This window comes from Microtus oregoni, unplaced genomic scaffold, assembly GCF_018167655.1.
Source record: "Microtus oregoni isolate MIOR12 unplaced genomic scaffold, Mior012 000005F_ref0000423, whole genome shotgun sequence".
In the NCBI taxonomy this organism is placed as follows: Eukaryota; Metazoa; Chordata; class Mammalia; order Rodentia; family Cricetidae; genus Microtus; species Microtus oregoni.
The window spans coordinates 13,579,777-13,596,421 of NW_024543064.1; the positions used below are offsets into that span (position 1 = coordinate 13,579,777).

Consider the following 16,645-nt stretch of genomic DNA (forward strand, 5'->3'; position numbering starts at 1 on the left):
TCCTTGAAACGTGAACATTGAAAAGTATGGGCTGGGAGGTGGCTCAGTTGCTAAATGCTTGCACACAAGGATGAGACCCCAAGAACCTACATGAAAAAGAAAAAGCCAAGTGTCTTAGTTACTTTTCTATTGCTGCACTAAAGATACCGTGACCAAGGCAACTTAATTTGCGAAGACAAAGCACTTAATTTGCGTCAGGGGGTAGTGGAGTCCATGGCCATCATGGTAGGGATTATGGCATCAGGGAGGCAGACATGACCCTGGGGCAGTAGCTGAGACAATAACCACAATGCAGAGAGTGCTAAATGGGAATATCATGGGCTCCTGAAACCTCAAAGCCTGCTCCCAGTGACACGCCTCCTCCAACAAGGCCACACCTCCTAATTCTTCCCAAACAGTTCCACCAAGTGGCAATCAGCCAATCAGATATACGAGTCTATGGGGGCCCGTTCTCATTCAGACCTCCACACTGGGCACGGTGGCATGTGCTTGTAGACAGGACAGGCAGATCCTTGGGGCTCTGGACTCTAGGCCCATAAGAGACTACATCTCACTACTGTTTCTGAGGAACAGCACCTAATGCTGTCCTCTGGCCTCCACATGCATATACACATGCGTGAAGGTACAGTTGCACATACATGTGACTCATATGTAAAAGAACATACACACACAGGTACAGCTTTACATTGTCCCTGATGGTTTCAGAGGCGTGTGAATTCATAATGATTGGCACTTATTGAGCGGCTGCTATGTGTGTTTTTACCGTACTGTCTTACAACACAGACTCTTATTAAGCTATGAACCTTCTGTCTAGCCTCCCCCCGCCCACTCAGAAATCAGGCCACGCCTCCCCACAGCAATCTCTGCACAGAGCATTGGTCAGCAAAGCTGTTATAACCTAGAAGACTCCCTCTTCCTACAGTTGGAGGCCCAGGTCCCCTGATATTCAGCCCTAAAACAACCTTGAATTATAACTTCGCTTTTGTCTAATGCCCTTCTGCCCTGGACTCCTGGCACATCACCTAGGTAGCACAGTGGAGAGTGTGTCCCCCTCTGCACACCCCAGAGAACAAGGAGCTCTCTTGTTCCGAAGAAGTGAAGGCATATTCTCTTGCAGCCCTGGTGTGTTTGCTATCTGTGGTGGCTGTCTCTCTTAAGGAAGCTCCTCCTAGGATCCATGGGCCCCCTCCGGGGCCCCATCATGGCTGTCTATGCAAACCATGCTGGGACTGTCCCCACACCTCTTCCTGAAGGGTAGTTCTTTGCAGTTTCCTTCCTACCAAGCCTGTAGCATCTTCCATTTCTTCGGCCCTCAACATTTGCAACTGTGGCTCCCACTTCAGAGGTGGACAACTGTAGGCTCAAGAACAAGAGCATGACGAGACAATGAATTCCCCCGACTGAGTTCACGGGCCCTTCCCTCAGCGAACCTCTGAAATCAAGAAGGGACATTGATTTCACCCAAGGAAAGTTTATTCGTAAGCAACAAAGAAGGACCCACAATGCCCAGCTTTCCATTAGAACATAGAAGACCAGATCTGTGCTTCCTGGGGAACTGGAAGTGAAAGGAAGAAGCACTAGACAGCCAGAGAATATGCTGGACCCCACTGCCAGCCTTGAGCCCCTGGAAGGCACGGGCCACAGCTTGCAGGTGCTCACTGTGACCACCAGATGGCAGCGGTGGGCTTATAAATCAGACTGCCCATGGCGCCCCATGGACACCTTGGGTGGCTTCTTCCATAGATGAGTGGCAGCTCCTGGCTGGTGAAACAACGCAGGAGGGAAGAGCGCAGTATGGGTATTTACAAGCGCTAGGTGGGTAAAAATGTCCAAACGACAGGAATGGCATAGGAACAGCAGCAACAGGCTGGGGTCTCTGCCACTTGAGGGTGGTGGGCAAGGCTAGTTCTTCCTCATGGTGTAGCCCTGGATCATGCTATTAAAGTAGGCTGGAGTGTTGCGCTCTGGGTAGAAAAGGATCATGTAACACTTGGGGCCGAAGTATCCCAAGCTGATGGCCAGGAAGTTGAGCACAGTGACCAGGAGGTCCATGATGGTGACCAGCACGCCATCATGGACGGACATGAAAGTGCAGAGGGAGATGGAGGAGGTGAAGGAGAAGGTCATGCTAAGAGTGATGAACTTAGCCTCATTGTAGTTGGTGGGCAATTCCTTGCCCATGTAAGCAAAACTGAATCCCATCACCGACAGCAGCAGGTCCATGCTGGTGTTGAACAGTAGCCCGTTGCGGTAATTAGGGTGGCAGGAGAGGATCATGATGTTAGGGTCTTCGGGGTCGGTCCGACCAATGGGGCTGATGGTGGTGGTCAGCATGTTGCTCGCCACCAGGGCCACCTTGATGGCCGTGATGGAGGCCACAAAGACATAAGGCCCACGGTAACGCACCCAGAAGCCATAGGCCCGTGGCAGGCGTCTGGCCATCTTGAAGACACACACGATCTGGAAGGAGCGTACTGCGATGCAGGACAGGCAGATGGAAAAGCAGACAGTGAAGAAAGCCTGGCGGCAGAGACACGTGAGGACCGTGGGTGGTCCCACGTACACAGGCACCATCACAAACGCCAGCAGCAGCGGCACCAGCATCAGGAAGCACATGGCACCCCCGGCGGAGCGCACCATGGGTGTCTGGAAATGTCTCCAGAATACCAGCAGGATGGCCAGCGTGCTGAAGAAGCCTAGGGCGGCCAGTATGGTCACCACAATGGTGGGCACCTCGTTCCACTCCAGGAAGGACAGCCGCCGCTTGAAGCAAGCAATGTTGTTCTTGTGGGACCACATGGAACCCGGGCATGGCAAACAGTTAAACTCATCTGCAAGAACCCACAGCATCTCCAGTCAACCAGACCCCCACCTGAGAGGCCATGGGCTCTGAGCCAGAGAGAGGTTAAATGGACTCCTATTGCAATGGCTGAGCAAGGCCCACCCCACCCCCTGCAGCCTCTCTGTTAAGATCTCACCCCCTAGTGGGAGAGGCCTAAAACCACATCCTCAAGGACCTCATTCAGTTAGCATTTTGTGTGCGTGTGTGTACCTGCATTGGACATGTGAGTGTGCATGCATGCGCACATGTGTGTGTATGTATGTGTATGTACACATCACTATACAGGCTAAAAACATTGGTATTATTCCTCAAATGTCATTCTCTCTCTCTCTCTCTCTCTCTCTCTCTCTCTCTCATTGAGACTCAGTCTCCCACTTGCCTAGAACTCAGTAAGTCGGCTAAACTGACTGGCCAGTGAGCCCCAGGGATCCACTTGTCTCAATCTCCTCAACCCTGGTTCCACAAGCATCAGGCCTGCCTCTGTTTCACGTGGATTCCAGGGGTCAAACCCATGTCCTTATATATACAAGGTAAGCCCTTTATCAACCATCTGTCCCCAGCCCCATTGAGTGGCAGACATTGTGGCAGGTACCAGAGGTGGAGAGCTCTGGAGACCGGTAAAGCCTGGCCCCTCTCTTCGGGCCACTGAAAACTGTGACGGACAGGCCAGCAGATGCCTTCAGCAAACCTGATCAGCACTTAGCCAGGGCCCTGCATGCCACTGGGCACACAGCAAGTGTCTTTACAAAGGTGAAATGCTCAATTAATTCTTAGTCAATGAGGTCAGGAAAAAGCTTCACACTCAGCCCTGAACTGGGCTACACTAGTGTGAAGTCAAACACAGGAGTCGGTGTTCTAGAGTCTTCCAAGCAAGAATTCAGTCGATGGGACTGGGTAGATGGCTCAGTGAGTAAAGTGATTGGCACACGATGTGAGGACCGATCCCAGAGTACCACACAGAAACCTGTCCCGGGGCTTTTGTTTCATGGGAAACCACAAGAGGCCCCAGGCATGGTTTCTGGCCACTGGATACTCACATTCCCTGGGAAGGCCCCAGAGACCCTGTAAAGGGAAGGAACCCCTGAAAACTCCAGGTAGAGGTGCTGAGCCATGAACAGAACCTGAGGTCTGCTGAAGAAGGGCCGAGCAGGGGCGGTGGGAGCTGTACCTGTAGAGAGGTTGAGGTAGGTGCCTGGTGGGCAGTCCATACACTCAAAGCAGCAGGGGTGGAGACCCACGGGCTTTTTCCTCTGCCCAGGCTGGCAGCTCTTGGAACACATGGACACTGGGATCTGGAGGAGGAAGACAAGAAACACTGAGTCCTCTTTCCCCATTCCTCTGGAAAGCCACCTAGCAAGATGCTCCTCAGGAGAGGGGAGCCTGGCCCCATCTGAGCAGCTGTTAGGACTGGGTCTTTGCAGGACTCTTGTAGTTCCATCTGTCTGTGGCCTAATCCAAGCCGCCACCTCTGGTAAAGCACCCAAGGGACTCAGAAGGTGGAGGCAGAAGGATCAGATAGTCACTTTCATTCTTGGTTACATAATGTGTTAGAGACCCTGTCAACAAGGAAGAGAGAAAAGAAGGAAGGAAGAGGAAGGGAGTGAGGCAAGGGAAATGAAGAAGGAAAGAGGGGAGAGGAAAAGCAGGAGCGAGAGAAAGGTATGGCTAGATGGTAGAGCTCCTGTTTAGCATGTGAAAGACCCTGGGTTTGATCCCTGGCACCACAGAGTACAGAAGCAAACAAACAAATAAGAAAGCACCTCGAATCACTAGCATTCAAATCGCTAGACCAGTGGATCTCAACCTTCCTAACGCTGTGACCCTTCAATACTGTTCCTCATGTTGTGCTGACCCCCAAACCAGAAAATTATTTCATTGCTACCTCACAACTGCAATTTTGCTACTGTTATGAATCATAATGTAGATATCTGTGTTTTCTGGTGGTCTTAGGTGGCCCCCAGACGATCGTACCCCCAGTTTGAAAACTGCTCCACTAGACTGTAAGAGTCGAGGTTTTAGGGGATAGGGTGGGATTCTGGTACCTAGTGGGGAGACAGACCCATGGCAAACCACTCGGTTCCTCTGAGGTCCTCCTACCAGTGAACGAGAAGGTCACAGAAGGAGGGGGTTTGGGTTCTAACAAGAAGCTGGGACATGCAGGGTAGACTGCTGGGCACCTGATAACAGCGCTATGCCTCTGTCTTGGAGATAACCACCAAGGTCCATTTACAGCCAGGCAGCTGAGGGCTGGGACCGTAGGATTGAGGCCTACCATCACTCCCAAGTAGTCAGCCAGAAGTGGAAGAGAAATATGGTTGCCACCTGTCACTTGCCCATCAAATGCCCCCTTTGCACAGACAGGGCTGCTCAATATCCCAAGAGCTCTGGGACCTTCCAGGCTCCAGCGGGACAATCTCATGCAGCCAGCAGTTGCCAGCACCCCGCCTCAGCTACTGGGCCATGCCTTTCACTCTCTGCCATGGGGTTGTGGTGTAAGAGGTCCACCTGAAGCTTCTAGGCACTCGGTCATGTGGGACCTGCAAATACAGGGCTTCACGATCCACAGAGCAACCTGTGGCCATCAGGGTATGGGATCCAGCCAATCCTGCTGCCCATTTTTCTCCCTTGGGGCACAGTTCGAGTCCTTGGGAGGTGACAGGAAAATGGTGCTTCAGCGGTTCACAGCAGCAGCTGGCTTGAGGGCATTCCCTTGAACTGGTTTTTCCTCTTCCCTCCTGCTTGATTTCCCATCTCCCAATCCTGGTACTTGGGGGCATATCTGTGATAATCTATCACACAAGACAGTTGCCTTGGGCTCTGCGTTTCGGTGGGAACTCAGTTCGAAATAAATAAGACCCATGTGCGATCTTAGTGCCTATGACTTAAATATGTAACCTGATTCATTACAGGGTCATCCCATAAGTAATTAAGAAAAAGAAGAGTCCCTCATCCAAGACAACTGGTGTGTTTACCCAGAGGGGACATCTGGACGCTGGCAAGAGCACAAAGACACTACAGGTGAAGAAGGCAAAGATCAGAGTGGCGCATCAAGGAGCTGAGGAGAGCCAGGGAGTGCCAGCAAGCTACCAAACAGCAGGAAAGAGGCCAAGAAGGTTTCTGGCCTCTGCAGGGGTCAGCGGCACCTCTCCCGGCACCTCTCCCTCTGCTTCTGCCTTCAGAAGCTGAGACAAAGAACTCCCGGGGGTTTGAGGTCAAGTAAACCGACAAAGACAACCTGGTTGACTCTACAAACTCAACACTGAATGGCCGGCTATAGTTGGAAGGCTATGCAGAGAAAGCCTCAACCACAGACAAGCTGTGTGGACTTCAGGATATTCCACAACCTCTCTGTGCCTTTGGTGTTCTGGTTCGTACCATGGGGAAAGCAGAGGCCTCAGTCCCCGTATAGACTCCGCAGGAAACACCTCTGGGTATGTTTGAGAGGGCGTCTCTAGAAAGTTTTAGCAGAGGAGGGGAGATCCACCCTGGATGTGGGCACTACCGTGCCAGGGGCTGGGGTCCCGGACTGAATAAGAAGGAGAACGTGAGCAGAGCACCAGCATCCGTCTCTCTCTTCCTCCTGTTTGCGGATGCTGTGTGATCAGCCACCGGGGCTCCTGCTGCCTTTCCTTCCCCACCATGACGGACGGTACCCTCAGACCTCCAGCGGAAATAACATTTCATTCTTTAAGATGCTTCTTATCAGTTATTTGCTGGCAGCCTCAAGGGACATGCCTAATCCCATCACCTCAGGCTAATATAGGGGTCGCATGCACTTCATCGCTGGGCTGTGAGCAGAGCCCCCCTCCCAGTCCCCCATCTCCTAGAGCCAGCACACCTTACATGCCATACTTCTCAGCTGGCAAAGAAGGACATGACCCCAGACCCTGCTCCCCAAATGGAGGCCCCACCGGCTATTGCTGATGCATCTCTGAGGGCCCTTCTTGACAAGCCCCCCCCCCCCGGGCGCTACCCTCCAAGCTGACCGTGTTGTTGGGAGTGTGCCAGGACACATTGTTGATGTAGGTCAGTCTCTTATGGGTGGGGGAGTAGGAGGCAACGCTTTCGAAGGGATTCTGGCCGTCGTCCCACCGCCACTGGATGACGTCCAAGAGCATGGGCATGTCCCCGTGGTCATCAAAGAAGAGCTGGTTGCCCAAGAGGGTGAAGCTGACGTTCCGGATCTCACTGAGTAGCTGGAAGGATCAGAAAGATCATCAGAGGCCTGGCGGGATGGCTCAATGGTTAAGAGCACTGACTGCTCTTCCAGAGGACCGGGGTTCAATTCCCAGCAACCACATGGCAGCTCACAGCTGTCTGTAACTCCAGTTCCAGAGAATCTGACATCATTATACCAATGTACATGAAATAAGGTTAAATAAAGTTTTTTTTTTTAAAAAAAAAAAAGAAAGATCATCAGAGACAGGAGCAGACATTTGAGAGTCTGCCAGCCCTGCATCAGCCTTCACACCTGCCAAATGTGAGCAGCAAGCATTGGGAAAGGAGCAGTTGGGTCTGTTGCTCAAGCTCTCTGGGCTTCATTTCCTTTTCTGAAAAATGGAGGCAGAAGGGCCCTGTCTTCTGAGCCCTGGAGCCACAATAGGAACTTAGAATGGGGGCTAGAGAGACTGCTCAGCAGTTAAGAGCACTGAGTGTTCTTCCAAGGACCTGGGTTCAATTCCCAGCACCCATATTGCTGCTCACAACCACCTGTAACTCCAGTTCAGGGTGGGTCTAGTGCCCTCTTCTGGCATCCACAGGCACTGCACATATGTGGTGCACAGATTAACACATGGGCAAACACTCATATAGAGAAAAATATTAAGAAAAAAACTTAGAACAGTAACAGGGAATACTAACTTTCTCCCCTTCCCCTCCCTAGAAGTCACCTGGGGGCGTCCCTCAGGGGCCCTCTCAACAGCAAACGCCAGCTAGAATTTCCCCTGCACTCAGTCCTTCCCACTGCCCCACACCGTAAGGTCAGCTCTTTCTGAGTCCATCTCCCCAAACCGGTGCTAGCTAGAATGTGCTCTGAGCAGAGCAGCCCGGAGCTGAATCGCAGTCCTAACTCTGCCCTTAGTTGGCTTGGTGACTTTGGCTCCCTGTGCCTCAGTCTCCCTAAGTGTGAAAGATCAACCACAAGGATGCACCATTGTGGGCTCCCAGCAACCAGGACAACACCACTCCGAGCAATGAATGACATGGCTACCAAGGTCTCAGCACTTGAGAGTCAAATCGAGCTGGCAGCCAAATGCCTTTCAAAGAACTGCACGGTTCAAGCCTTAAGTACTTAGAGCAGTGGACCTAGGTTCTGAGGCTAGGCAGTGGAGACACATGGCTGAAACAGAGCAAAGCTGCGTGGGTGTGCCCTTGTGGGGGCGTGTATATATATAGTGTATTACGCAGAGTTCAGAGGAGGACACCAAGTGTCCACTTTACTCCCTTGAGGCAGAGTTCTCTCACTGAACCTGGAGCTCAGTTGGCAGCTAGCAACCCCAGCAATCCTTCCATCTCTAATCTCCCCAGCACTGGGGTTATGGGCACATACAGCCAAGCCCAGCTTTTCACATGTGTTCTGGGGATTTGAAATCAGACCTTTGTGCTTGCTGGGCATCTGGAGGTAGGGGAACGACCTGTGCCTAGACCCTGAGTCCCTCAGCATGGCAATGGTGGAGCCAGTGCCTGCAAGGTTAGGCCCTCACCTTCCACGGGTAGACCGTTTCCTTGGTGCAGCGGACCTGGTTGCAGTGCAGGAATCTGTGCAGGGCATGGGCCACCGCATAGACGGCCGAGTACACACCATAGACCACACGCTCCCCCGAAAGTATAAGAGCGTCGTTGTAGAACTCGGTGGTGTTCAAGCAGGCATCACAGTCCTGGTTGCAGGTGGCCCGTGGGTTGGTCTTGTTGGGCATGGGACGTTCTGGCTTGGTATAACGCACTCTGAATTTGCTGAAGCCAGGGATGGACACCTTCTGGATGGTGATGCCCAGGAAAGTGCCCGTGTGACGCAGGTCTTTGAGCTTGTGCAGAACTGGGTCAATAGACCAGGACTCGGAAGCAATCCACACAAGGTCGGTGATGTTCCACCGCAGCACCTCCTTGAAGAAGATGTTCAGGGCCAGCTCTGGCGAGAACACCACCACAACACGTGCTGTGGTCCACCGCAGCTTATCAAGGATGTTGTTCAGTTGGATCTGATCCTCAGGCCCCAAGACCTGGCTGGGTTCGGGTACAGGAATAACCTCCTGGAAGGCAATGCAGATTTCCCCCGTGGTGATGAGACGCTGGGTCAACAGCTGACCGTTCTCCCGGCCGTACTCATCGTTGCTCACCAGGACAACAATCCAGTTCCAGCGGAAGAGGCTCATCAGCTTCACCATGGCCTCGACGTGATGGGTGGCACTGGGCACCGTGCGCAGCATAGCAGGGAAGCGCCGCTTGTCCCGCAGCTTGTCGGAGATGGCACTGTACGTGATCTGCCAGAGAGGTGTCAGAGGAGCTGACATCGCCACCCCGATGACGTATGGGGACACATAAGTACCCAAGGGCTGTGCTTATATTGCCATCACCATGGCCATCTTGGTAAATATGAGACCCTACCGTACACCATGACTTGTCTGGGTGACCCACATCAGTCTCCTCATCACCTGCTGCTGCTGACAGGGCACCTACTGTGTGTCACACATCTGTCTCCTTCCCACCACTTAGGAATCCTGACTGAGCTCCGACAACACGTCCTGAGCATGGTTTTCCTCCTGGCAGCAGCGTCCCAGCCTTTCCATTGGCCACCTGTCCTCCTAGACCCCACACAAGGCTTAGTTCTCGGGCCCCGGTTACTCCATCTCCTCTGCTGTGACCTCAGCCTCAGTGCACTGAACGTGTAGGCTCCCAGCCTCATTTCTCTCCCCCCACCCCCTCTCCTTCCTTACAAGTCTCATTCAGCCTCTGTACAAACACTGTTTCAAGTCAGTGACCCCGTTATCCAGCTTTGGCCCCAGACTCCCTCCTGAACCTCAGGTATGGAGTTGGGAATGTTCGCCTCCCATCTCAAACTTGACCCAAATCTGTCCCTTCCAGTTGTCAGGCCAAAAGCTCATCAGCCAGTTCTTTTAGCTGTTCCTTCAGGGTGCCCATCCAGACCCATCGCCGACCTTTCCACTCCATCCCAGCCACCATCCTCATGGCCTCTTGCCTTCCTCTCCTTTCTTCCAGGCCCTGGCTCGGCTCTTCCTGCTCTGTAAGCCCACCAGGTGCCTCTTGCCATTGCACCCGCCAACCCTTCTTCCCAGAACGCTCCCTCCACCCCCTCCATGCTTGCACAACTCCCCTGAGCCCTTGAGCCTTTGTCCTGTGGTCAGCAAACCCATCTGATCACCACGCTGAAACGTCCAGTTCTCTCAAGCCTGCTTTAGTCTTCACCCAAAACATTCTACATCCACCCCTGGCTACTCCACCTCCACCCCCGGCTACTCCACCTTGACCCCTGGCTACTCCACCTCCACCCCCGGCTATTCCACCTCCCCACCTCCATCCCACCCCCCACCCCCGCTACTCCACCTCCACCCCAGCTACTCTACCTCCAGCTACTCCACCTTCACCCCTGGCTACTCCACCTTGACCCCTGGCTCCTCCACCTCTACCCCCGGCTACTCCACCTTGACCCCTGGCTCCTCCACCTCTACCCCCGGCTACTCCACCTTGACCCCTGGCTCCTCCACCTCTACCCCCGGCTACTCCACCTTGACCCCTGGCTCCTCCACCTCTACCCCCGGCTACTCCACCCCAGCTACTCCACCTTGACCCCTGGCTACTCCACCTTCACCCCCGGCTATTCCACCTCCATCCCCCCCCCCCGCTACTCCACCTCCACCCCAGCTACTCTACCTCCAGCTACTCCACCTTCACCCCTGGCTACTCCACCTTCACCCCTGGCTACTCCACTTCCACCCAGCTACTCCACCTCCAGGTACTCCACCTTGACCCCCGACTAATCCACCTCCACCCTAGCTACTCTACCTCCACCCCCGGCTACTCCACCTCTACCCCAGCATTTCTAACATACTCTATCACTCACTTATCCACACGTGTTGGCTGTGTCCTCCCACAGGAGACAGACTGCATGCAGGTAGAGATTGTGCTCGGTTGCCAGGTGTTTACCCAGCACCTGCAACCATCCCTGGCACACAGTAGGTAACCAAGAAACAGTTGTTCCATGAATAAAGGGATGAGCTCAGTCCTGGACCAGACACTGCACATCATCATGTTAGCACATACTTAGCGCCTGCTCTGGGTACTTTACAAGGTAAGGGCTGCAGAAGCAGTTCCAATATGTGTGCCCGCCTACTGTGTACCAATCTGATCTTCAGTTAATCTTCTACAGCTCTACTGGACTGGGCACTTTCACCTGTGTGGCTAGTGATGGATTAACAGCGTCAGAGCTTTGCAAGATGTGACTGAGAAGGAAAAGGCATTTGTCGCCCAGCCTAAGGATGAGTTTACTCTTCCAAGATCCACTAGGTAGAAGGAGAGAATCAACTTCCACAGACTGTTCTCTGCCCTCCACACCTGCCATGACGTGTGTGTGTGTGTGTGTGTGTGTGTATTCTTTTCCCATAAATAAAAAAAAATGTAATTCAAACAACTTAAAAGAAGCCAGGTATGGCAGCGCATTCCTTTAATCCTAGCACTCGGGTGGCAGAGGGAGGCAGATCTCTTTGAGTTCGAGGCCAGGCTGATCTACAGAGGGAGTTCTAGGACAGTCAGGGCTATGTAGAGAGACCCCCAACTATGTAGAGAGATCCCTAGCTATGTAGAGAGACCCCAGCTCATGCCCCACCACCCAAATTTAAAAGGTAATAGCAATCAGACTATCAGCACTTTTTTTGTGTGTGCACATGTGTTTATGCACACACATGTGTATGTGTGAGCATGTGTGTATAGGTTCATATGCCCACGTGTGGAGGCCAGAAGTTAACGTTAGACATCTTCCTCAATCACTCTCCACTCTACTTTGGAGATAAGGCCTGCCAGTGAACCTGGAACTCACCAGTTTGGCAAGACTTGCCATCCAGTGAGCTCAGGGAATCCTGTCTCCACCCATCTTTGGCCCCCAGTGCTGGTCCTGGCTTTTTATGCAGGTGTTCAAGATCCAAACTCCGGATCTTGTACAACAAAGACTCTACCAAAAGAGCCATCTCCCCAGGCCTGGGTAGCACTCCTCTTGAGGGCCTACTGTGAGTCAGGTCTTGTGCTAGGCAATTGAGCATGCTCTTTAGTTCTCATCCCTGAGAAAGATGCAGTTATGGTAATGACAACATTGCAGACCACTTACTGTGTGCTAAAAACTCCTTCAGGTTGATCACTTCAACCCACAGACAGTCCTGAATGGAGCTTCATCAGCCCACTTTACAGATGGGGAAACTGAGGCTCAGAGGGGTGAAGAGACTCCCAGTATGTTAGCCTGCCTTCTAAGCCTGAACTGCTGTCTGCCCCTGCTCGTGTTTCTACCATGGCTGACAGGGATGAGCTTCTTACCCTCTGGGCAGTCGCCCTCTGACCCTCCCCAGCCACATCTCCCAGAAATCACCTGTGGCATGAGGAAATGGGAGAGGATGTTGGACACGGTGATGGCAGACTCAGAGTTGTCTGGGCCAATGACGGCCACCACATGGGGCATGTAGGAGCTGTAGTCTTTGAGGATGGGGAAGAAGTCGTCCTCCTGCGCCAGGAAGTAGAGCCCAGGGTGGATATTGTTGGAGAGGTAGCACACGTCCACCATCTCGTAGCCAAGCAGCACACCTGGCAGGAGACTGCTGCAGTTGTTGATCTCCTCCACAGCGAAGCGCATGGCCTGCATGAGGTTGTAGCCCAGCACCTTCAGTTCGAACCTGCAGGGCCACACACTGTGAGGGAGAGGTGGAACCGCAGGGAGGGGAGGGGCTCACACTGTGAGGGAGGGGCTCACACTGTAAGGGAGGGGCTGCAGGGAGGGGGATCACACTGTGAGGGTGAGGCGGAGCCGCAGGGAGGGGAGGGGCTCACACTGTAAGGGAGGGGCTGTAGGGAGGGGGATCACACTGTGAGGGAGGGGCAGGGATACAGGGAGGGGAAGGGATAAGACAAACCTTTGCCCCATTCTCCCCACATGGAAAAGCTTGACAAAGAGCATTATAGCAGATTCTAGCATTTACCATATCCTGTCACCACTGTCCCTGTGACCACACTGTGAGTCCTATGATCTCTATCATTGTCCACCCACACCCACAAGGATCTCCTCCATGATTACCATCCCCACTGTCACCATCATCTCTCCCTATCCCAGCACCACCACTGCCCTCACTGCTACTGTATCTTTGTGAGCATCACTGATAACAACGACATCACCATCACCAACAACATCACTACCACCACCACCAAGAGCATCAGCACCATTGCTACCATCAGTACCACCACACACCATTACCATCACCAACAATGGCACCGACACCACCACTGCTATTATCACTACCATATGCCGTCACTACTGCTATGCCGCTACCAACAGCAGTACCATCACCAATAACACCATTACCACACTACTACCACTATTTCTACCACTACACCATCCCTAACATCAACAGTCTCTACCACCATCACCATCACCACCACCATCAGCACCACCATCATCACCACCATCAGCACCACCACCATCACCACCACCATCACCACCACCATCAGCACCACCATCATCACCACCATCAGCACCACCACCATCAGCACCACCATCATCATCATTACCATTATCACCATCACCACCACCACCATCACCACCACCATCATCACCACCACTACCATCACCACCACCATCAGCACCACCATCACCACCACCATCAGCACCACCATCAGCACCACCACCATCAGCACCACTACCACCATCGCTACCATATGCCGTCACTATCACTACACCACTATCACCACCAATATTACCATCATTACCGCATTCACCACCATCACTACCATTGCATCATCACCACAACGGCTCTCATCGGTACCATCATCACCAGCATAAGCACCATTATTGTAACTGTAAACAGTCACTATCAACACCACCAATACCATCAACACCACCATCAAAACAACACGATAACCAGCACCACCACCATTAACATCATCACCACCATTACCACTACTACCGCCATCTCCCTCACCATCACCACCATCGTCCCTATACCCATTTAACTACATCATTATGGCTGCAGTCAACGTTATTAGGGTCATTGCCATGTCTCTGCCACTGGTACTGGTGATCATTACAAACCTCATCATCATCACCACAGGCATCAGAAAACCTAGCACCACGCTCAGTGCCATCCCTGGACCACCCCATCACCAGCCTCAAGCCCACAAAGTATCTTCCTCACTGTCATCTAATTGAGGAATTCCCATGGGCAACCCTTAGCCAGCCTTTCCTCTCTGCCTCCCTCTTCCCCATCTCCCAGTATCTTCCACCTCCTAGGCAAGGTCAATATGGCTCCGGTGTGCACTCAAGCTCTAAGTGGTGCTCACAGAGAGGGGAGGAGGAGGCCTCTCCAGGCCTGGAAGCACTCCCTTTCTCCCCAGCCACAACCTTGAAAACTGCAAAGTTCTCCTCAGTGTCCCGTGTCTGAACTGGATACCCAAACACCACGTTATGCCTGGCTCTGCCTTGCCTGGCGTCTAGACAAGGCTTTGACATGGTCTTCCTGGGGCTCCAACATGGAGCTGAGGATGGCTTTGGTGGTGACCCTGTAAGCTTAAACGTCCTGTCTTACCAGGGACGGAACACAGGGGCAATCAAGGGGTCAGGGTAACAAACACAACTGCTTCAAATTTCAGAGGCACAGGAGACCAGCAGGCTGGCTCCAGGATTGGGGGGTTAGCAATGAATGAGGAGAAGCATCTGGGGCCCTAGCTCGGCCTTCTGAGGACTGTGCTTTCCCGGGCCCTGACTCCATGCCTTGTCCCACCACAACTTGTAGCTTTGTACGGAGACTCACTCGTTGCACCTCGGCACCTGCAGGTAGCTGAGGTGGGAGATGCTCTTCACGTTGGCATGGAGGGAAAAGAGGCCACCCAGGAGGTAGTCCCCAGCCAGGTGGAAGTCGGAGTTCTCTATCAGCTCGCCTGGCTTTGTCAGAGCGTGGAGCAGGAGAAGCAGCAGGTAGAGTGTCCTTGCTCGGGGCCCCATGACAGCAAAGTAACAGCTTTAGATGCCACTACCTCACTGAGGATCCTGTCACTCCACAGCGAGGCATTTGCACAGACATTTACATAGTGACAATCCTACCTGGGGACAGGTGGACAGCCTTAAAGGCTCTGGGGAAGAACAGAGGCTAGAGCAGGATGTAGTTCTGGGGCCCAGTGGGGCCTGCGTGCCCTGGAAGGACAAGGGATCTTCACGATGTGGCCACACCCAGCCTTCTGCCTGAGCTCATACCTGTGTGGCCACTGGCTGTGAAGGTGACAGCCAGCCGTGGTGGACATGCAAAGCACATAGGAAAGTCAGAGGGGATGGCCGTGGGCACAGCGAGCCCAACCTGGTCCATTGGTTTTGTTTCCCTCGGCACACAAAGAGAATAGGCATACCAGTAGGCACGCAACCCAGAGCTGCCCCCACCACACATACCCAATGGATAGAAGGGAACAGGGTGGGGACTCCTGGCCACCCAAGCTCCTTTCCCCACCACCTTCCACTCTGTGCCCTCATGACCTTTATACCTTTTTTTGTCCCTTTAATTCTGGCCTCTGCACCTACCCTTCTCCTGAACACACTGGGCTCTGAGCTAGCTTAGGATGCAGGGGGTGTGGGCTTTCCTCAAGGCAGGGTCCATAAGCCAGTCTACCTTGTTGGGACACTGGGCGGCAAGTGCTGGGAAGGTCTGCATTGGGTCCCCACAGGCTGGGCCTCCACAGCCCCTCATTCAGCATCACAGGCTGTTAGAAGACACATCAAGAATGGCTGGGTATAGTGGTATAGAGCTAGCATCTAACACTCAGGAACTGGAGCCTTTGCTCTACAGGGCGCTGGTTGGTTACTTGTCAACTTGACACCGGCTCAAGTCATCTGGGAAGAGGGACCTCGACTATGGAGGTGTCTCCATCACACTGGCCTAGGGGCAGATCTCTAGAGGGGGCTTCTTGATTCATGGTAGAGGTAGGAGGGTTCAGCTCACTGTGGGAGGTGCTACCCCATGGTATGAGAGAGCAAAGTGAGCCAGCCCCGGGGAGCAAGCCCGTAAGCAGCACCCCTCCACAGCCTCTGCTTCAGCTCCCACCCCCAAGGTTACCGCCCCGACTCCCCTCCAAGGTGCACTATAGCCTATACGCGGAGAAAAACTGTTTCCTCCGCAAGTTGCTCTCAGTCCATATTTTATCACAGCAACAGAAGTTAGCTAGGACAGAGAGTTTGAGGCTAGCCTGGGCTACCGGAGACCGGGGGTGAAGGAGAGCCTAAAATAATCTGAAGAGGTTCTGTAGATGTGGGGTGCTCTCTGCAAGGGAGCACCATGCTGATGAGGCCCCCTCCTATTCATCTGTGAAAGGTAGCTAAGCCACAGCCCTCACAGGTTGCCATGGCCTAGACTAACCCGGCAGAACCATGGGACCCATCAACAGGTCCCCATCTCCACTGGGTGTGCAGCCTCTAGAACAGATACTGAGGCTGAATGGTCCTCATTCGCCAAGTGTCCCGCTCTGTGGGCTGCCACCCCAGAACCTTCTCATCTGGTCCCCAGCTGAGAACCTGAAGGGTCAGGCCTGGGAATCCACCAGGCAGCCTGGACA

General features: G+C 53.3%; 1 protein-coding gene across 1 annotated transcript; it reads right to left on the reverse strand.

Annotated features, from left to right (window-relative positions):
* Positions 1-1,850: 1,850 nt before the first annotated feature.
* Tas1r2 (taste 1 receptor member 2) lies at positions 1,851-15,050 on the reverse strand. Its single transcript, XM_041652975.1, has 6 exons — positions 14,860-15,050; positions 12,432-12,732; positions 8,545-9,321; positions 6,829-7,038; positions 4,011-4,134; positions 1,851-2,831 (listed from the first exon to the last, which is right to left on the reverse strand). The coding sequence occupies exons 1-6, from the start codon at positions 15,048-15,050 to the stop codon at positions 1,903-1,905; spliced, it is 2,532 nt and encodes an 843-aa protein (XP_041508909.1). The 3' UTR covers positions 1,851-1,902.
* Between the last annotated feature and the right edge of the window lie 1,595 nt (positions 15,051-16,645).